This window comes from Lytechinus variegatus, chromosome 1, assembly GCF_018143015.1.
Source record: "Lytechinus variegatus isolate NC3 chromosome 1, Lvar_3.0, whole genome shotgun sequence".
Lineage (NCBI taxonomy): Eukaryota > Metazoa > Echinodermata > Echinoidea > Temnopleuroida > Toxopneustidae > Lytechinus > Lytechinus variegatus.
The window spans coordinates 70783147-70805543 of NC_054740.1; the positions used below are offsets into that span (position 1 = coordinate 70783147).

At 36.1% G+C, this 22397-nt stretch overlaps 2 protein-coding genes across 2 annotated transcripts; both read left to right on the forward strand.

Annotated features, from left to right (window-relative positions):
* The first annotated feature begins 3507 nt into the window (after nucleotides 1–3507).
* On the forward strand, nucleotides 3508–7643 carry LOC121431761 (proteoglycan 4-like). The gene is made up of 6 exons (XM_041629462.1): nucleotides 3508–3736; nucleotides 4450–4619; nucleotides 5042–5128; nucleotides 6371–6448; nucleotides 6906–7269; nucleotides 7603–7643. The coding sequence occupies exons 1-6, from the start codon at nucleotides 3508–3510 to the stop codon at nucleotides 7641–7643; spliced, it is 969 nt and encodes a 322-aa protein (XP_041485396.1).
* On the forward strand, nucleotides 6977–15118 carry LOC121421744. The gene is made up of 9 exons (XM_041616541.1): nucleotides 6977–7269; nucleotides 7716–8096; nucleotides 8550–8666; nucleotides 9505–9647; nucleotides 10131–10291; nucleotides 10807–10905; nucleotides 11282–11495; nucleotides 12027–12346; nucleotides 12805–15118. Exons 2-9 carry the CDS (start codon nucleotides 7798–7800, stop codon nucleotides 12907–12909), a joined length of 1458 nt encoding a protein of 485 aa, XP_041472475.1. The 5' UTR covers nucleotides 6977–7269; nucleotides 7716–7797; the 3' UTR covers nucleotides 12910–15118.
* Nucleotides 15119–22397: the final 7279 nt, after the last annotated feature.

Consider the following 22397-nt stretch of genomic DNA (forward strand, 5'->3'; position numbering starts at 1 on the left):
TCAAAAAAAAAGAGGCATGCAGAAATGAGAAATTTGAATTTTGATGATCAGACTTCTTGCTAATAGTAATCAGCAGATTACCTCTTATTTTTCATTATGTTTGCCATGATTTTCAAATTATGCTATCTAATTTCATTTACAAATTTATTTATTTACTTGTTATTTTGTTCTTTCATTTATAACTTATTTTACCTTTGAATTTTCCTTCATAAATTTTTAAAATAGGAAATTACTTGACTGACCCACACCACAACTGCCAACTTAACACATGCATTTGTTTTCTGTCACCTAGATAACTCAATAGTTTCCAACCTACCTCATACATACCAGGGTGCTACTGCTACATACATTTTTAGATTCACTTGCCATGGCGGGCAAGTAAATTTTTGAATAGTTTGAATATACTTGCCTGAAAAAAATCCTTGAAAAAAAAGTTTTACCTCTTAAAAAAAAAAAGTATTTCGGTTTAAGAAACGATTGACAATTTATTTCTCTCTTTTGACATGAACTGATGAACCCTGTTCTTGCATTTTTTTTTTACAAAGTAATCTTGTCCGCCATGACGAAATTAAGGGTCGGTATATCATATCGACCCTAATTTTGGTAATTCTACTGTGAGAATTTCGCTTGCTCCATTCGGGCAAGTAGTTTTGGTCTTTACTTCAAAACACTTACCCAACTTTAACTTTTACTTGCCCCGTGCAATCGGGCAGGTGCTTATGTAGCACCCTGTACATACCTTGTTCCAATTCAACAGGTTAAAAACTCTGCTGCTAGATTAGTCTTAGTAAGAAATCCGAGCACATAACTGCAATTCTGTGTTCTCTTCATTGGCTCCCCATTCTTCACCGTAACTCTTTCAAAGTTCTCCTTCTCACCTACAAAATTGTCAATGGCCAATCCCCAAAATATCTTACAGATCTCATTTATTTACGCTTTAGTACCTCCTCAAGACCTCTTCGTTCATCGTCTACGATGCAGTTGTATTTAACTCCTTGACCTCGAACCTTTACAAAGTATGGTGACCACACTTTTTCTTCAATTGCCCCTTCCTTTTGGAATAAGCTACCATCTTACATTCATAATGCCAAGTCTGTGAATCGGTTCAAAACACTACTCAAAACCTACCTGTATAATAGATGATTCACAATTGTGGTTAAGTCAATTGGAGCTGCACACTAGTTTTGATTTTTTTATTATACATGTAGTTGCATTAGCTGTGTCATTTTCCCCTGCCACATTTTTTTTCTTCAACTTTTATTTTAATCCCAAGTACAAACCATAAACAGAACACAGTGCTCTTAGAAACACCAGTAGTAAGCGCCTAGAACAGACCTGCCAACCAGTACTGTTTAGGCGTATTTAGTATGTTTTTGCAACCAAAATACGGCAGCACGTTTTTTCTTTAAAAATACGTGTTTTGTAAAAAAAAAAAATACAAAATCGTAATTTATAAAAAGGGTCAATCCACGTCAAATCAACCAATTTTCAGACAATGGTTGTTTGGCCATGCATTGGTTGCTAAGGATGGCCGTATCTTAGCAACCGTTTGACCTTGGGGCAAAATATTTCAGATTTTTCCGTCAGACACTGGGGGAAAATTTGGTGTGAGTTTAAAGAAAATCGAAGGGGGTCTGGTGACAAGCATTAGTTGATTTGACATGGATTGACCCAAAAATCATCCCTCTACACGTATGTCTGTATTTCATTAAACATACACAATTATGGTTATTAGATCAATGTAATTTCAGGTAACTTTTTTATTTAATCATTTTGTTAAAACCAGGGTGAGATATACACATGTATGTTTTAATGTTGTTTATTCATCTGCAAGAGCATTGCGCATTTTAGCTTGCTTGCAGCTTGAGCGCCGCGCATATTATTATGATATGCACTTTTTTTTTTTAATACAGTTTTTTTTATCACAGAATACAGTTTTTCATTCCGGAGGTTGGCAGGTCTGCTAGAAAAGAAGACTTTTTGTCAGCCCAAGCAAGAAGATTTGCATCATTAAAGGACAAGTCCACCCCAACAAAAACTTGATTTGAATAAAAAGAGAAAAATTCAACAAGCATTTATAACACTGAAAATTTCATCAAAATCGGAAGTAAAATAAGAAAGTTATGGCATTTTAAAGTTTTGCTTCAGTTCACAAAACAGTCGATCGGTATGCAAAGGAGGAACTGATGACATCACTCACTCACTATTTATTTTGTATTTTATTATATGAAATATTTTTATTTTCTCGTCATTGTCATGTGAAATGAAGTTTCATTCCTCCCTGAACATGTGGACTTCCATTATTTTAACATTTTGTGCTTCAGGCAAGGAAGTCCTAAACGTTAAATTCTTTAAAATTGAAATATTGTATAATTCAAACAATAAAAAAACAAAAGAAATAGTGAGTGAGTGACATCATCGACTCTCTCATTTGGATGTAACTGGCTCGTTCATATAACTATTTTGTTAAAAATAAGTGAAGCTTTGAAATGTCATTACTTATTTTACATCCGATTTTGATGAAATTTTCAGCATTATGCTTGTCTGATTTTTCTCTATTGATTCAAATCATTTTTTCTGGGATGGACTTGATCTTTAATTGAGAGAACTTGTAATTATTAAAATCCTTTTCATTATATGAAATGAATTATGTTATTGTACCTTTAAAAAAATGAATCCCATTTTCAAGGGTTTGTTGTGAGCAAGCAAAAATTTCCACTTTTTTTATTAAAATATAATATTTTGTGATAGATTTTGACATAATATTCAGAAAATAAATCATATTTCACTTTCTATCTTTTCTTTTATTTCCTTTCCACTTTTTTTTTATTAGGGGGGGGGAGCACCCGAGCCACCGCCCATCTGTATGCAACTGTTCAAAGGCACCATGAACTTTGTACATGTAGCACACAAAGGATTTAAAAAAAAAATAAATGCTCTCCCATACCTTCGGTTGAACATTTTTTGTTTTTGCTTAAAGAAGGAATATTCAAACCTAAAAGAGAACATATTAAAAAGAAACAACAACAGAACAATTCAAGCAAATAAACAGATAAATTTGAAAATGAATTTTGACTGCATAAGTAAAAAATTATGGCAAAGATAATGAAAAGGTTAAGAGGAAGTCTGCTGATAAGCAAGAAGTCCGATCGTCATATTTATCATTTTATGACATTTTTCAGTCTACAGTGTCTACACCTTTTTTTTTATACCATACAAAGTCATCTGATGATGTGGACAAAATCTAGAAAAGCCTGTGAAATATTCTCACCTAAATGACCACATTTTTCATCCAAAATGCTTTTTATTGCTATTTCTTAACATCACAGTAAAATAAAGGGTCTGAAAAAGTGGATTTTTCATGGTTTGTCCGTTGTTCGTGGATTTTGGGAACATGTCCTACAGCAGACTTCATCTTCACTATAGTTTTCTCAGTTATATTACTTCTTTTTATTTTAACGGTAATATTTTGATGAATACCTTATACATGTAGGTCTAATTTGAACGATGGACAGAGCAGATTACTTCAAGAAGAGGGGCTCCACTGTGGATGCCAAGTTTGCCCGGCTCCACAGACGCTCGATTGACCAGAGGAATATCAGAGGGATGAGCTTCATGGAGAAGAATAGAGCAATGGGAAGCATGGAAGATTTGGCCTTCTCTCCAGTCAAGGAGGATGATGGAGTAAAGATGGCCATGCCACCTCCGGTGGCTGCTCCTCCAAAAGCCAAAAAAGGTTAATCAAAAATTGTTTTGGATTCCTTTATCCCGTAGAGTTGTTGAAAGTTTACACTCTCATGTACAGGCCATAAGGAGTGAAAGTTTATACTCATGAATGAATGTTAAGTTGAGAAATATTATCTCATAGTATCTCTCTTTTTTTTGGTCAGTGTTATTCGCTCAAACAAGTTCTATGATTCTGTGGATTATTTTTTATGAGGGAAATAGTTCTTTTGAAATTTTTTTTATTTTTTTTTACTTCATGTTGAATTTATATATTTTTGGGAAAAAATTGATAGAATGTTTATTTCTTAAAACTATTTGTTCTGTGATTTGTTCTTAATGGATGAGTTCACACCAACAAAAAGTTGATTTTAATAGTAAGAAAAAAATCCAACAAGCAACACTGAAAATTTAATTAAAAAAAGAAGAAAGTTATGACATTTTAAGATTTTGCTTAATATCACAAACAGTTATTTGCACATCCTGGGGCCTGTTGCATAAAACTTTTTACCTGGGAAAACTCTGGTAAAAACTGAAAACTAAGGTTAGTCTGATTTTTGCCATTGACTTTAACACAGGGCAAAAACTCTGGTAAAAACAACGTGAGTTTTCTCAGGTAAAACGTTTTATGCAACGGGCCCCTGGTTGGTATGCAAGTGAAGTGACTGATGACATTCACTCACTATTTCTTTTGTTTTTCATGATATGAAATATTTTTACCTATAGGTAATGGAGCGCACAATAAATCATCTTCAGACCATTCAAAACACGCTCCAGCTCCTGTTGGAAAGACAGTCGTACCTCCTGCTGGGATGACTAGGAGAGAAAAACTGATGAAATGGAAAGAGGAAAAAGAGATGAAGAAAAAGCAGATGGCTAGTAAAGCCAAACCTCAGGTATTAATAAAACTTGCAGAGAACTATGGTTTGACTGTTATTATTACACATCTGAAAGATTTTGTTTTTTCTTCATTCAAAGTAGCAGAATTGAGCAAAAATCAGATTCCTATACCTTTAATGTGTAATTGCCCAGAATAAGATATTTTTTTCTTTGTTTCAGGAATACTTTTCACTTTGAAAAGTTGGCACTTATGTTGTTGTTATCGTTTTTTAGAGTAGATGTGAATGTTTGGGGCTGGGGAGGTATGGCCCTTCGTCAAGTTGAAAATTGTACACACATAATCAAGTAGAGTTGTTCATAATTATGATGTAAAATGAATGTAATAAAATTGTGGAGCTAATTTGTTCTCATTTCTAAGTATTTGGCAATTTAATTACTAGAATGCAAATTAATGAATCTGATTAATAATTTTTCAAAGGTATTTCGGGTGTCCAAGAATGTTGCGCACCAAGATGCTTCCAATCTGTACCCGTCATCTACCAAATCAAAGTCAAAGCCAGCAACAGTAAGTAGTAAAGTCCAATTTTAAATTTGTGGTGAATCCCTCAAGTGCATATCACCATTCCAATTCATTACAAGGATGTATGAAAGTGTATGCTTTTAATAAAAGAGTATAATGTTGAGGAAAAAATGTGTTTCACATTCATAGATTTTGTGATCTAATAGGTATTTGTGGTCCCAAGAGATTTGATGCAGGGTAATTCATCTGTATGGTCATGATGTCAGGTCATTTGCAAGCAGCTCCCCCACATATACCATGGAATATATAAATTCTATAGATTCCATTTTTTAATGGAACATGAATGAATATATATTAAAAATGGGTAATGAAATGATGTGTCAGATGATATTTACTGCACAAATAAAAAAACTGTTTAAAGACATTTTTGGAATTCATATCCCAACATAAGGAAGGAGATGCCCGTCTGCTACCTCACAAAATAAAAAAAAAGCCTCAGTCACATCTCTGTTAATCTTTGACATATTTCCACCAAACCTTTTCTTTAAAGGGGAAGTTCACCCTGAGAAAAAGTTTATTGTAAAAATAGCAGAAAAAATAATAAAAAATATTGCCGAAGGTTTGAGATAAAATCGTCACACAATTAAAAACTTATTAGAATTTCAATCATTTGATTTGTGACGTCATATGTGAGCAGCATTCCTACATAGCGAATGGTAAAAAAATCGATGAGATGTCATTTTCTCAGAAAATTTAGAATGGTTTTCACTCTACCTTTTGTATATCAATAGACAAATCATTTCACACCCGATCATGAATAGGAAACGAAATTAAGTTATCAGGAACCATAAAAAATTTGAAATTCATGCATTTTATATTACATAACACATGGGGCAGCTGCTCGTTTATGACGTCACAAATCCAAAACTTTGAACTCTAATAACTTTCTTACTCTTTGGATTTTCCTCAAACCTTCACCAATATTTTTTACTATTTTTTCTGCTATTTTTACAACAAATTTTTCTTCAGGGTGAACTTCCCCTTTAATTTGTCTACTTGAATTTGAATCAGCTCATCAGGGTGAACTTTCAAGAATTTTTGATAATTTGTACATATCGTAAAATTCCACATTATCCTTTACAACTGGCATTAATCAAAGCGGTGAACCTTTGTTCGGTTGGGGGGTGGGGAATTATCTATTGCTTCATCCCCCCACCCTCACTTGAATGATGTCACAGATTTATGCCAATGAATGTCTATGACTTATCTAACCTTCTTCCACTGTAGAAACCTATCAGCAAACAATCACCGGTTCCTCAACGGACTACAAGGTCATCAACAAGGAGTGCACCTGTCAAGAAACCTGTAAGTAATGAATACTTTTTTTATGATAGGTAGTTCTAACTTAGTACCAGGTATGATATTTTCTGCCATCTTTTCTCATTTTGATGAGGTTTCTGTTTGTACCAACAGGGATGGATATTGGGACTGTATAATTTCTGTGAAACTTCCCATTTCACTGAATCAGTAATGACGACTGCGCATGTTCATGGAAAGATCACCATTTGTACAAATAAATGCAACAGATAAAGCACCTGGCTTTTGTAAGAAATGGTTTCTTGAGATCATCGTCTAGCACTATACTTTAAAGATTGATCTAAAAGACTCTTTAAAATTTAAATATCCTCCACGTCAGACACACTCATATAATTGAGTACTGAATTGGAATAGCAACATGTACTATAGGGAGGATCTGACTCAAAATAATATGCTTTAACCAATTTGCCAACCCCTGCTCATTTTTCCTTCAAATGTTATTCAGGATCCTGCCCCATATACCAGAAGTAGGAGAGGGCCTCCCCCTCCAACGACCAAAGCCCCAGCCCCATCCAAGATGCCAGGCACGAGATCAGTCACTTCTGAGCGTGCCCCATCCACCAGGCACTCTGCTCGTTTGGCATCTAAACCAGCTCCTCCCCAGAACGGTCGCTCTACCAGAGGGGCCAAGGTGCAGGAGAAGACTGCTCCAGTTGGCAAGAAAACTGCTCCAGCAGTAAAGAAAGCAACTTCAGCAGCCAAGAAAGCAGCTCCAGTGGTCGAGAAAGTGGCTCCACTGAAGGAGGAGAAGGAGAATACAATTGTTGAGGACACTTCTGCAGAGGTTGATGTAGAACCTGCACAGATAGGTGAGTTCCTTGAGGGAAGCCAACACCAAATACATGTACCATTGTACCGTTGGCGCAAAAAATCGATAAGAAATGGAGATTCAGAATTGCCATTTTCAAAATTGCCTAAAGTTTTATTGAAATTAGTAAGGCATATTTGACATTTTTACTACCTTGATTTCTGAGATGGGGGGGGGGTACCAAAATTCAGTTTTATGCTATTCTTATTTTCTCCTAGTTGTTTAAATCAACTTGTTATTGGGATTGACATGGTTTTTTAAAGAAGATGGCAATTTGATGGTATTTGGCCCTTTCTTCATATGTCACACTGGTGATTCTTTTTTCTCATACTAGGCTTATTTGCAAGTATGCAGGATGGGGAATTCTTCTACTGATGTACAATAATTATTTACCAATACTGAGTATAATCTTTACCTAGTCATCAAATCGATCCATTTATCTTTCAGATGAAGCCACTTTTACAGTAACCAAGAGCGGGCCATCCCTGCTTACTGACACATTTGGTAAACGGGTGGATTCACTTTCCGTATGGATGTACCAGAACTCCCCTTCACGCCGATCAGCCCTGCCAGTGCGTCCATTTTCCTCTTTCCTTCTGTGAAGTCAAACACGAAGCTCACCCCATCTCAGCGCAGATGCTCAACACCATACTCACTGAGGCCGCTGAGTAAACTAGAACAGACCCCAGGACGAGAGCTTATTCCCCCTCAACCTAACATCACAGAGGAGGAAGATGTTGCCATGGAAATAAAGTCATGTGACCCTGTAAACCTTGAGGAAAGCAAGAGACCAGTGACAGAAATGCAAGCGATTGAGAAAAATGAGAGGTTAGGAAATTTCAGGATATAATATTTATAGTTTTTTTTTCAATATTTACTCACTAGTTAGTATCATTTACTAGAGCCCTTTTTAGAGAAAAATCAAAACATCACTGTTTGTGCCTCAGATGTAAAACATGGCTTAACTTCACCCGAAATATTTGAAATTCTCATTACTGCAACTTTATATTATTCAATGGAGAGCTTCTTTATTGTCATGAGTTATCCCCAGATATAATAAACTACATGTACAAAAGAAATAGTGAGTGAATGACACCATCAACTCTAGTTGTATTGTAATGCTTGTCAATGTGAAAAACTCATGCCACAACATGTAATATATCTTTTCTTAAATGTTTTTTTCTTCCTTTTTAATCTTACCATTCTGCAATGTATTTCTTTCGTAAATGACACCAGATTTTTTTAATTGCATCTTCATCAATTTTTTGTTCATTCATTCAGGATACCACTGCCTCAGGAAGAGGTTGCCATGGAAATGGGAGACTCAGTGAAAGTTGAAACTGTTGACCAAGAAGAGATCATGTCTGTAGAGCCTATGTCAATAGCACCAGAAGAGAGGTGAAAATTTATTTGATATCGGAAGAACAGTGTCCTTTTGTTGATAACCCTTTTGAAATACTGGCTGCCAAACGGTCTGTTAACCAACATTTTATACCCTGAGCTGACTCCAGTGATATCTGGGCTGAATCCCAAATATGAGAACTGAGTCAAACAGCTATTTCAAAATACAACCTAAAGCCAGTCTGCCTTTAGCTCATGATCAATTTTTCTACAAAATTACCTTTCCCCGTTTGTCCTTAGGATGAGCACTAACACTTTCAATGAAGATGTTGGGTAAGCTTTACTGACATAGCATCCTTTGGTATTCATATTCTAAGAAAGAAAGAGATGGCAGAGATAAGACTAGAATAGCATGTCAGTCATCAAAACTAGGATAGTATGTCAGTGATCAACTTTCCAAATCATTTGGTGTATTGTCCACGTTTGGCAGATTGACTGTCATTTTAGCAGATTGGCAGATTGACTGTCAGATACCAATGATTATGCTATTCTTCAGTGAATGTGATTAACAGAATATTTTGAAAGAAATACAATCAACTCTAAATAAGTCTGCCTTCTATAAGTTGAATAGTTACCTTATTCAAAGCAAGTTCTTGGTCTAGATTATACAAGACATCTGTTCACCTATCCAAAGTATAATTTCTTATCCCAAGAGATTTGTCCAAGAAATAGTTACCTTTCTATATGTATTCATCAAATCACAAATGCTTATGTCAATGAATTTGAAAACCACCTTGATGGTTTATCTTGAATGATCTCATACTGCTCATGCAGAGAACGCAATTGCGAATAGGTCTAGTGTAAACTTGATTTCATCTTTACGTACAATTGCCAGTAAACCTGAGAATACAGCTACCTCACCCTCTGAGAAAGATGTACCCTACTTCAAGAGTTTGGTATCATCCGAGACCACAAGACTTCTTGACCGATGCAGTGTCTGGGAGAACATCTTGTCTGATAGTGACTTATCAGAAGAAGGTAAATCTTCAAATCAAACTATAGGTTGCTTTGTCAGTTAGGTGGACTCCAGGGCAGCACAACCAGAAGGGGGGGGGGTGACTTTGCAAGAAAAATTGCAAGAAGAATAAAACAATATGCAGGAAAACTGAAAACACAGGAGAAGGTTGTGTTGTCCTTGTTATATCATGGAGGAAAAAAATATGATACTGTCCTCTGGGGAGGGTTCACAAAGCGATCTGACAGTTACTGTCAGTTATTGAGGCACCTGTGATTTTCAGCTAATCACAATTTGTCAGATCTGACAACTTGTAAGACAACAAATATTGATGAAAACACTGCTGGTGACTGTATGAATACACAGCCTCTTGTCTGGAGTTAATTGTTCCATTTTCTGAGGGGATGTAGTGGGGTTAGGATTAGGAGGATGCAAATGCCTTTGCTATTTTGAAATAATCTCTAGTTATATTGACATTCCTTCATGTCTCTTATATCTCTGTTCAGTGTGTGGTGAGGTACGCAGTGCCATCGGCAAGGCAAAACTGCTGATAGACCAGCGCTTCAAACAGTTCCTTGGCCTTATCAAGAACTGTGAATTTGGACTTGGCGAGAAGGTCACCCATTGCTCTGACCTAGAAGGATTCTGGGAAATGATTTACTTCCAGGTCAGTAACATTCTCATGCTTCAAAGGGAAATCCAGTCCTTTTATTGGAATGGGATGAATGAAAGGAGAAAAATGAGAAAACATCTACAAGGGGGAATAACCAGATATTCTGTCATATTCGCCACTAGGCTTGGGGTTTTCAGGATTCTTTCATCTTGAACGTCATAGGGACTGGACGAACCTCCCTTTTTCAATTGTTAATACCCCTTCCCTGGATAGATTTAAATCAAAACTTAAACAGCTCCAAGAAGTCATTCCATAGACAGTGAAGAAGAATTATGGCTGTTAAACCCTAAAATGGCCGGGGGGGGGGGGGGGGGTGAATCAACAATACTCCAGGACACAATAAAAGTTGAAATTTGTAAAGACCTGTATTTAAAATTACAAATATGTAATGCATGGGGTCAGCTCCTGGGACAGATGTAAAGATGTTATAAATGGATGTTTAGACTTAGTTTATTTGGATCAAATACAATGACAAATGATTGTTTAAATGATGATTTTCTTTTCTTCAGGTGGAGGATGTGGATGCGTTATTCAAAGAACTTGAGAAGTTAAAAGAAAATAATTGGGAGAGAGAGGAGAAACAGGTGGCCAAACCTAAGGTGATGAAGGTAAGAGATATCACTTTTTGACTTCTAAAAACCACTCACAGCACATGGAATATTCATGTTCTTCTCCCATGGTGTTCTGAAAATTGCAATTTTTTCCTAATATCTTTTGTCTTTATCTTGGTAAAATAATAAGCTCACTAATTATCTTAAAATTGTAAAAGTTATGTTATCTTTGCAAGTACTACCAATATTGTATCGCTGACACAACTTTTCTATAATATCAACAAATTATTAAATGTTTTTAATGATAAGATCAACCAATAGAAGTACATCCTTATGTAGCTGGTACCCCTTTGCATGGTATCTTTAAATGAAATGGCCAGATCTTTCTGAAGGAGTATACCCTATCCATTTTCTATCATCACCCTGTTTACAGAAGAAGAAGCCAGTCAGCAAGAAGCCAGTTGGAGGTGATGCTGCCGCCAAGCGTACCGCTGCCAGGGAGAGACTACTAGCCGCCAAAGCAGCCATGCAGGCCAAAACGACACGAAAGGCAGAGTCAGAGAAGATTGTCTTCCAAGGGGGATTCTTCAAAGTTGAGAGTCCAGCCAGAAAGGCCACACCTGCCAAGACCAAGGAACTGCGTGAAGGTTTGTAGTTGTTGGTCCCTCTTTATTTTACTTTGTTACATCTATTTCATATGATATCTGGGGGTGATCAATAAAGCTTTAAAGTGTCACTTCGAGTCGCACTTAAATTTCAGTAGCATACGGTATGTAATAGATCAGTGCGTTGGTCAGATCATAGGCACAGGACGCGCACTACCCTGTATCCATAAATCAGATTATGTGTTGAATTTATAACTCTGTTCATTGGCATTTAAGCACGACTCTAAGTCACACTTGCCATAACTCATTGTAAAACGCTACTCATAAGTAGTTGATATCTGCAGACTTACATTTACTGTTTGTAACATGTTAGTGAAGATTTTTTGCGATCTGCTGCTGAGATCGAAGGGGGGGTGTAATGCCCCATAGGACTGGCAAGACTAAAAATTGAATAAAGAAATTATGGTATATGTAATTGCTCTTCACCATCAAGGGGTATAGTAAGCTGATCCTTATAAACTAGCTTTGTATAATGATACAACCATTTCTTCAATCAATTTATGACCATTCCAGATGGATTAAGCCGTCAAGCTCTTCAGACCATGACCAATATCATGGCTAGTCCAGCACTAGCCACACGCAGTCCAGGCTTGTTAAAGAAGACCGGTGCAATGGCCAGCCCAGCACACATCACACGCAGTCCAGCCTTGTTAAAGAGGTCCAGTGCAATGGCCAGTCCTGCATCCACTATGTGTAGTCCAGCCCTAAGGAAGATGACCATTATGTCCAGTCCTGGATCCAATCATTGCAGTCCAGCTCTTCAGAAGAGGGCCGGTATGATGGAAGCTCCCGTAACCAACCTATGCAGTCCACTCAGGAGAAGGACAAGAAAGGTTAGACCAAAGATGTCTTATACCATTTCTGGCCGTTTCAGGCATTATATTCCACATACAGGGATCTAATATTTTCTTTTGAAGTGTACTAGGAGTTTGCCTCTTTTCTTTGAAATAAAGTATTCTGTGTCATAATCTTCAAACGAGCTCAAAATAGTTTGGTTTTTATAACTTGATTTACATCAAGGAATATAATACTTCAAAGCTGAAAAAAAAAAATTGTCACCCTGAATACCAAATGTTTCTTCAAAATGAGAAACGGTAAAATTAGAATAATGTTTGTAGTTGATTATACTCAGAAGCTCATCCAATACGAGATGTGTCACTAGACAAAACTGTGAAACTCAAGTTGACACTTTGCCCGAAGTTTGTGGGTCTCTCACTCTGCCTGCAAATATCTGCAAGTTGCTATGAAATTAAATCATGATTCGATTCTTCTCGACTTCTATTGTAAACAGAGTTCGTTGGGGCTTGGATTGGGTCAGGCGCCATCCCTCTTCACACCGGAGAAAGATAGCCCAGTGAAAGAAGCTGTAGTCCAGGACCTCATATCGTGGGACTAAAACTTGTTCGCTCAGCTGTTGTCGCATCACTTCAGTCATGTCATGCTGAGGAATCTCTCAGTGCCGGTGCTCACACGTTCAGGAAAATGCAGGTGCTATTCATGCTATTCATAAAAGCTTATGTCAGCAGTGAATGACATTTTTAGTAAGAGAATCATTATGAATGGCAGCACAACTGTTGACACTAACATGCTTTTGTCAAGTGACGAACACGATCATGTGACCGGTATTATAGAAGGACAGCCATTGCTGAAACTCATAATGGAATCTATGTGGTGAAGGCGATATTACATGTAAACTATTTTTAATTGATGAAACGTTCATAGCCAGCGACTAAGAAACATTGATCTACCTTGTCATACACAGACTACCTCCGTCATGAGACTGTCATATAATATCCCAGGAAATTCTAGATTTAGCAAAGATGGCAGAACTGGTCAGATTCTCAATGACGTGTATTGGAATTACACTACATGAAAATGAATATCATTTGGTGACTTACATAGACAAAGATCTGAATTACCATGTCTTGTCATTGATGGGAGATACTACTTATGCTACATTGTTACTTAGTCTAATATTTGGTCCAACTCAGTCCTTTCAACACCGCAGTGGCTTAAGATTGCACCAAATTGATAGAAAATCAACTGGTTTGTAGTAGAGCCAATTGTTCTACATATTTGTTTTATTCACCAACCAGCTCAATTGTCATTTGTCTCCTACCCACTTGAGTCACAGACTAATTCTTGCTAGACGTAATAGGTAGCAGACATGAAAGGATCCCAAATCAATATTTATTTTACTCCACAACTATTTACTCTATGTTTATTATGAATTCAGATATACACTTAGTAATACATGCATTTCTTAAAAAAGAATTTCATCCAGTAGCTCAATGTGGTACATGTATGGAATATAGAGAGGGTAATTATGGGCTTCATTTTGTAACTATACTCATCGTTTTAAGACCTCTGTTATACCAGATTTCCTTAGTAGTCTCTGGGCGCCCTGACCAGCCTCAGGCAGGTTTCTAATCCGGTGTAAATGCACAAGCCGACCCGGGACCTCTTCTGAGCAAACCTATCTCGGACCAACTCGCGATGTGTTCCGAGACCGGTCTCGGGGTGCCCCATGACTGCTTTGGATTTGGTGTAAACGCAAACCTGCCAGAGACATGTCTGAGACAGGTTTGCTTGATGCACTACACGTGGAACGATTATCCAAACATAGTGCGCGCTTTCCCCTCTGCCAAACCTATCTCGGACAGCTTCGATAATTCAATGTAAACGCATAGAAAGCTGTCTTGGGGTACCCCAAGACTCGTGACGATTCTGGTGTAATAGGGGGTCAAAAATTTAGGTCAACTTTTTGGTCTTAGTTGTCATTGAATATTTCAGTACTAAAGTATTAGAGGTAACTAGTCCCACTTGGTCCCATCCCAAAATCCGAGGAAATATGCCTTCGACTGTAGCCATGTTTAGATTCACCAACTTATCCGACGAGTTTCCGCAACATTCAAAACGGTAGTAGAATTGTATTGAAACAGACAAATATATATTCCCAAACATTCGAGATGAATTTCTAGTGGGTTGATCTTATATAGGAGCCATGTGGTCGCTAGCATTGGTGAATCAAATAGCAATTCACTGACATTTCCAAAGGCCGTTTGCAAAAGCTGAAGACTAGTGCAAACCGTTTAGTGCTAGCGACTGTTTAATTGATTTTCAAAGAAATTTGAAACATGTTCAACATTATTTTCACTGTGACAAGAAAAACTGTTGGAATCGTGAAAACTGTCAAAAAGACTTTCTTGCAATCTGTTAGAAACTTTTTGAAACCTTTTATGACCCTTGGCAAAAATACCGATTGGACCATTTACCAGTTTGGTCTATTTTTCACTTTGCCCCTGTCCACTACCTTCCAACCCATTGACAAGATTCCTGACCCCTCACCATTTTGCACAATTAAATCTGTATCTTGGAAAGCCCTCCCTGGGACCTTTGGTGCAACATTTGAAACTGAAATAGCGATGCCCATGTATGCACTTCTGAAGTTACACAACACTTTGTGTGTGTGTCAGACCCAAAATTGCTCAAAAATATGATTTTTTGCACAAATCCAGTCAATCTTATTGAAATGGCTTGCCTTATTTTATATTGTTTGGTATCCGGAAAGTATTGCCACCAATTCCATAGGAAATTCAATAAACTCAGATATACATATAGGTATTCAAAACAAAGTATAGAGCCAGGTTCTAATTTCATGTATAGAGTAGCATAATTTTTTTACTGCATCATTTAGGAACAATTTATTAGACTACGATGTTGCTGAGGTGCATAGTTATTTTTGCTGCACTCAGTGGCCAAAATCCGAGGACCGTGGACCCCCTGCTACTATTTTGAAAATGCCCAGGCAATATAGGAATAAACCAGAGCTCAAAATGTCTAGACGATGTGAATATTAGTCCAACTGGTATCAGACAGAGTGAGTTCATAGAATCCCAGTTGCAAGGCTTAAAATCTGATAAATGTCTGATGAAGATAAAACCTACTTTGGGTATTTCTGTACATTTTAATCACTGATACCTGATATTTCTTCCTAACGTGCACAAATTTATACCATTCTCTTTTGTATCGTATTATTTTTAGAAAGTATGTAAATGATCTATGACTATGAAACACCCAAATATGTAAATAAAAAATGATTTAACACTAAAGAAGCCGTGATTTGTTTTGTGATATTTCTGTATTCAAATGGAATTATCCACTACGTCATGGTCTAGTGGTTTTGACCTTTCAAACAGAGGGTCATGGGTTCGAATCTTAGCTATGGTGTGTTTTCCTTCAGCAAGAAATTTATCCACACTGTTGCACTCAATAGGTGAATAAGTACTCGGCAGGATTAATTCCTTGCATGCACTGAGTTCTGATGATGGTAGCTTGAGTTAAAGCTTGGGTAAGAACAGCAAGAACTTTGTATCCTCAGGCAAAAAAGCGCTATATAAATCCAGAGTTCGAAATGGAAATTGTAAAGTGATTCAAACACCGACAATTGGCAATTTCCAATCAAAACAGTGGCACTCGTGACAGGGTAAACTATGCTTTACCCCCAAAGACAGGGGGGGGGTGCTCCCGATATGTCGTGCACATTCTTTACACTTACTAAGCCTGTATAAATTTTCAAATAATGTGTTGCTTGGCTGATACCCAAATATGACTTTGATCACCAAAATTGAGGGAGACTTCAAAGAAAACGTTCTAAAATTTTGCCAACATCTATTTTGTGTTAGAACAAATGGTGCAAAATGTTAAAAAATATTTCTACCTGGTATACATAAAAGATTTTAGTTGTTCTCATTCATTTTGCCATTAAAATTCCTATAAAATGGTTTGAATGCCGCAAAAATCATTATGCTTTGTAAACTATATATTTATCATAAGCATAGTTAAGTCAATATACCAGTTCAGTAATGCTTATGCATTCCTTTCAAACAATGTTGTTCTTGACCACCTGTAAGTCTGCTAGACATAGCAACAATGTGCACAACTTGGATCCCAAGAAGTGAGGCCCATTTAATAATAATATGCAAGTTTAATGGAATAGCTCATCACTACATGTATGTGTTGTGAAGAAAAGAGCATACAGTTGAATACTATACCAGAGGATGAGAGCGGTCTATTTCCTTAAAAGACAAGTCAATTTTACAAGTGATGTCACACAATTCCTATCTAAAAGGATGGTTATCCAATTAGACACTGAAATCTGAATACATTAACATTTATTTCCTCCAAAACATGATTTTCATTTCATAACTTACCTGAAAGATCCATGCAGATCGATGCTCTTGAGCACAGCAAATGTCAGATAAAGCAATTTTACTATCGTTTTGCCACTTGTCCATTGGACAGTTTTGGTTTTCGACCTCTCCCGTTTCAGTTTTGGTTTGAATTGGAGGTATCATGTCAGTCTAAAGTGTACTTTACAATACGTGTACTGCATTTTAATTCCTTGGTGGCAACTCCAGCCAGCATAAAAAAGGGTCTTTATTTGATCATGTTCCTCACTTGTGAGCTCCTTCACCCTAGCCATGTGCAAAGAAAGAGCCCTACTTGTGTTGCAAGGCCTTTTAGAGACTTCCAATTTAAGAGCCTTGGTGACAAAACTCTAGTTTTAACAGGCTCATAATGAACTGGGTTGGCTTTGTACATCCCATAGATTTACACGTCTACGATTCTTTGCATAACTATCATTTCAAGTATGTGATTGTGTGGCACCATCTGTAAAATTGGCTTGACTTTTTTTTCTTAGGGTAATGTTGTGCTCATTTCTTCTGAGAGCTCCTAGTGATGAGCTATTCCACTAAACTGCTTTATGTATTAACTCTTAACATGCCACGCACACTACTAACCCAACGCCACAGTGCTAATCTGATGCTAATCCCCTGTGCCAGCCACAAAACCCCCCTGTGCCACATTGATTTTGGGATCGCGAGTCGTATTCACTCCTTTCAATAGTCATGATTACAATTGCTTGTAACTCTCTAACGATTATGTAGTAAAGTTGTAGGAAATTTCATACCCCTTATAATGGTGTCCTCATTATATGGTTTGGTTATTATCTTTACCGCTAAAATATGAGTTGTATCAAGTAGTACCATTTCGTGGAGTGTTTTGATCTAGATAAAAAAATCTAGATCTCTTCCCACTCAGAGGCGGAGCCATATCTTGTAAAAAATGTAGAAATACTCGAAAAAGTCGAATGTAAACCGCGTAAGTAAGTTGATCTGTCAGAAAGCAGAGTTCGCACTGCACACAATAGTGCTAATTACGGCGTGTATGCGATGCGCAATACAATGCAAAACGGCGTAACAATGATTGTAATTCCGAATGTGCGCAGTCATGCACGAAGCAGGCGAGGGTAGGAAACAATGCAAGCACAAAGCAGTCAATAGTAGGCGTGCGAGCACGAGTGTGGCATGTTATAGTAGGATACGTAGTGTGCACGAAGCACTCAATGAGTTAATGAGCCTGCCAGTGCTTGGTATAGAGTTTGCATACATTATTTGTTGCTATGTCTGGCAAGCTTGCAGGTTTTCAAGAACATTTTTTTAAAGGAATGCATAAAATTAAAATACATCACTGAACTAGTCTATTGACTTAACCACTTCTATAGTAAAGCATTTGTCTTTAGATATTCAAACCATTTTTAAGGCAATTCAAATTTTCAATGGTCCACTGAGAACTAAAATTTCTTAAGTATTCCACATGATCAGATATTTTTGGCCACCACTGTATACATATAAATGATGTATTCATGTGTCAACTGTCATGACTTCAGCAAAATCAAAGGAAGAAAGTGATTCAATAAAGCGGATTATATCAATTTAATCTTTGAATTCAATGCTGTCATTGTGTATACTAATTACTAGATGTGAAAAATTCCTACTTTAATAACGGAACTGAACTTGTCACCAGATAGTGCAGACTTGTAATCCTATCATGTAGATGTATACCTGATAACAACACAAGATTACATCCTGAAATTATTAGACCATTCCATGCTTATAGAATAGGTTTTGAATTGATAAAAAATAAATAGTGACATTTTTATTTTGATCAGGCACCAAATAATTTTTTTTTTCATGTATTTGAAGAATTCATCCAATATCAATGTATACATATTGCAGATCCTTCACATCATGCCTGTTATTGTGCATAATATGTGGGTAATATAGGAGTACCTTGAGCACCTAACAAGGTGGATATGTGCGCAATATAAATACCCTATATTATTATTATACATATCAACATCATCTAGAAAAAGACTTTCACTTCACTTATAAGGGGATTTACCAAAAGTAAAAAAAGGCTTCAAAAAACGACAAAGTAAGAAATTAATTGCGACTATAGCAATTTCTAATGACGCATTCATTCACATTTCAAAGTAATCATATTACTTATTTGATTTACTGGTATCTGACATGACAATTAATCAAAACAAGATTTAACCCTGAAGAGTAAAGGTCTTTTGTCAAAGTATCTATTTATTCATTATAATTGTTGACTCTAGGAATAAACACAATATACATATAAATCACACAATTTGATTCATAATAAATACAAGAACGGCAAAACAGTACAGGATGGACAAATAATCATAAACATTAAACTATACATAAAGAAGGTAAACGAATAGAAAGGAGTAGAGACAAGATGAAGAGAATAAAGGGAGGAAAGGGAAAGAGAAGAGAGAACATGAAAAGGTTAAAAAGAAAGGAAAAAATGGCCAAGTAAAGAAGCTTATAGACTTGAACACATGAATACATGGGTGAGTGTATCAATAACTTAAGAGAATCATACAAATATACATATAATAACAATCTACATGTATTCAAATTTGACAAAATAACACAATTAAGAAAAAAGTCATGAGAGGTTTCCTCTGCCATTCACTTTCCATCAAGCAAGCTGGTTTCATTTGTCAAAGTTAATTCAGAAAATGCCCCTGGTTGTCAAATAGAAGTGGACAAGCCCAATATTTCTTTGATTGCACTGTTTGCACTAGCCGTAGTGGCTTTTATCAACATTATTCCAACAAGTTTCTTCAGGTGAGACAGAATCATCAATCATAAAATAATCAACCTTTATTGTACAACCCACCCCTATTGCTCCCATATTTACTTCACACAATTAAATGGGCCCCGTTTCATAAAACTTGTTATGATAGCAAATTTGTCATAACATACTAAAATCATTCAATCTGATTGCCTGATATAGTTAATTTGTTCTGGAATTTGTTATCATGACAAGTCTTCATGAAAAAAAAAAGACTCAGATCAAGCCGTAATAACTTGAGAGCATTAAAACCTTTCAAATTAACTAGAAAACAAGAGACAAATCATTTCTGTAAGGTTCCACGTATAGGTGGTCGGATGTACATACCTTATAGAATTGCCCCTAAAGAATCTCTTATCTAGGCTACTATAACTATACTTAGATCAAATATGATCAGTGCATGATTGTTGACATAAAAAAATCCATTTAAGAAACTGTCTCTAATAGGCACATCCTGATACTGTTTCTTTATGGTTTGTAAACAATGTATCTTATTGTTTTCTAATCACTTCATACAACAAAAATATTTTTTAACAAAACAGTTTGCAATACGAATATAACTTTGAATAGAAAACCCCGACATTTTAGGAAATTTACAGCTTATGATACTTCATACAATCAGCCTCAACATGAGGAAACAGAAGAGAGAATATACAATGACTTGTGTGACCTTTGACCTTAAGACCGCATCAGATGATTGCTGCCCTATGTGCTCCAATATGCATACATGAGCCTAGTTTGAATTGGATCCCTCAAACATTATAGCAAAAATATAACATTTTCAGGTAAATGACCTTTGACCCATGAAATGAAAAAAAACCCACTACTACATCATTCCTACATGCATACTTATAGTCTTATACTTGGACGAATTTGAAGTTGATCTGCAAGAAAATAAATGACAAAAAGAAGCTGCTGAAAACTGCTTATCTAAAAAAGAGCCAATGGAGTAAATAAGAGAGTCAAAAGGGGCTTAAGCTTTCGATCCTAGCAGAATCTTCTTCGGAGGCAAAAAAAAATTGCCTCCGAAGAAGATTCTGCTAGGATCGAAAGCTTAGGCCCCTTTTGACTCTCTTAGAAAATAAATGAGACAGACAGAAAGACAATCCCGAAACATAAAGCCATAAAACTTTATTTTGCATTGTCTGTATATTGTATTAAAATGAAAATTTGGTAATGAAATGACCTTACATATTCAGATTTAAAATTTGTCCAATAAAAAAATACAGATAATTTTATCGTCAATAGTAAATCTAAATTTTAATCAACAAGTGATACAAAGCCTTGGGCATGCTGTAAAGTCTGGAAGCAAGACTTTTACACAGTGCATGATTATTATTATTTAGTCTTTCATTCATTTTTATTTATTTACTTATTTATTTAGTAATTATAATTAATCAATTTATTTATTTATTTCAGCAGGGTGCCTACCTTTATTAGGTGCAAAGTATATTTCACGCATCAGCCAATTGAAACTATTTTCATAAAAGATATCAACACATTTTTTGAAGATATCTGTATGGGAAAAAAAATTTAATGAAAAATCTCATTTTCCCTGTTTGACTCTGCATTTGACAAGTGGAAAAAATCTGAATGATTTGTTCTAAAATTTTTTGAAGATATCTGTATGGGATAGAAATTTAATGAAAAATCTCATTTTCCCTGTTTGACTCTGCATTTGACAAGTGGAAAAAAAATCTGAATAATTTGTTCTAAAATTGCACTCAATTTGTAAAATAACACTCTAAGCCACTGCACATCACTCTCTCTAATATCACAGTAATAAGGTTCTGGAGAAATCATGGAATACAACTACAGGGAAGTGGAATTTATCAGACTTAATTACAATTTTCATCTAAGAGTTTGAGAAAGAAACTCATTGGTCCTATTGTGTATTTTTTTTAAAAGAAGAATTAGAGTCTGTGATAATATTGTATTTTTTTTCATATGAAGTTCTAAACTTTTAGACAAATTTTTTTGTTATTGTTTTGGGGTGAAGTGAAGACTTAGAGCAGTAGTAAAGACATTTTTAGAAAGTGATGAAAAACTATACAGGATGTTGGACATACATATAAATGCCACATTGTGCCAGTGTAACTGGGGGGGGGGGGGGGGGGTCAAAAAGATTTGTCTGACTAAAAATCACATTTTGAGGCCCTGTTGCATGCAGAATACAACACATCATTGCATCATCCAGATCATGCTCATGGGACATGCTCTACAGTGTATTAATCAATGAGACTGCATGTAAAATATCATTTGTGCAAAGCACTTGTAACATATGACAACTTCCCTTGGTCTTGATTGGCCGAGAAGTTGTCTGATAATGATACCTTGTCAGTACTGACAACTATCAGGAAACAGTCCCCTGCGTATTGACCAGCAAGAATCCCAAAAGCCTTCAGGAAATTTAAAACCCAAGGTCTAGATCAACAAACTCTATAATCTCCAAGGGAACAAATAATTCCTAGCATCACCGTTTTTTTTAACAATGACATGCATCAATACTTGTGCAAAGGAGTAATTTATAACTGCATTCATGTGTAGGGGAAGACGGGGCAAGTTGAGTATAGGGGCAAGTTGAGCCACCAGCACCAGGCCAATAATGAAAAAGTCAGACATTGTGGTGGTGTCATGTATTGATGACCCATAGCATAACCCTTAACCCCACCACATTGTTTTCCACTTTGAAACAAAAAGTAGTTTTTTAGAGGGAAAGTATGAATTTCAGCCAAAAAAGTAAAAAAGAGTGTGAAATAGATAAGTGCTTTATTCACACACACGTCTTTAAATATAGTAAAGACATGATAACAACATTGTTAGTCCAGGTATGGATCTTCATTCTTATCATAGTCTTTTATATGATGGATGCAT

Excerpts from the sequence above, each read along its gene's own strand:
- LOC121431761 (XM_041629462.1), top strand. The coding sequence starts at position 3,508 with ATGGACAGAGCAGATTACTTCAAGAAGAGGGGCTCCACTGTGGATGCC. Across the intron at positions 6,449-6,905 it reads GTGCACCTGTCAAGAAACCT|GATCCTGCCCCATATACCAG; the intron begins GTAAGTAATGAA and ends AATGTTATTCAG. Across the intron at positions 7,270-7,602 it reads TGTAGAACCTGCACAGATAG|GCTTATTTGCAAGTATGCAG; the intron begins GTGAGTTCCTTG and ends TTCTCATACTAG.
- LOC121421744 (XM_041616541.1), top strand. The coding sequence starts at position 7,798 with ATGGATGTACCAGAACTCCCCTTCACGCCGATCAGCCCTGCCAGTGCG. Across the intron at positions 10,292-10,806 it reads GGGAAATGATTTACTTCCAG|GTGGAGGATGTGGATGCGTT; the intron begins GTCAGTAACATT and ends TCTTTTCTTCAG. Across the intron at positions 10,906-11,281 it reads CCAAACCTAAGGTGATGAAG|AAGAAGAAGCCAGTCAGCAA; the intron begins GTAAGAGATATC and ends CCCTGTTTACAG.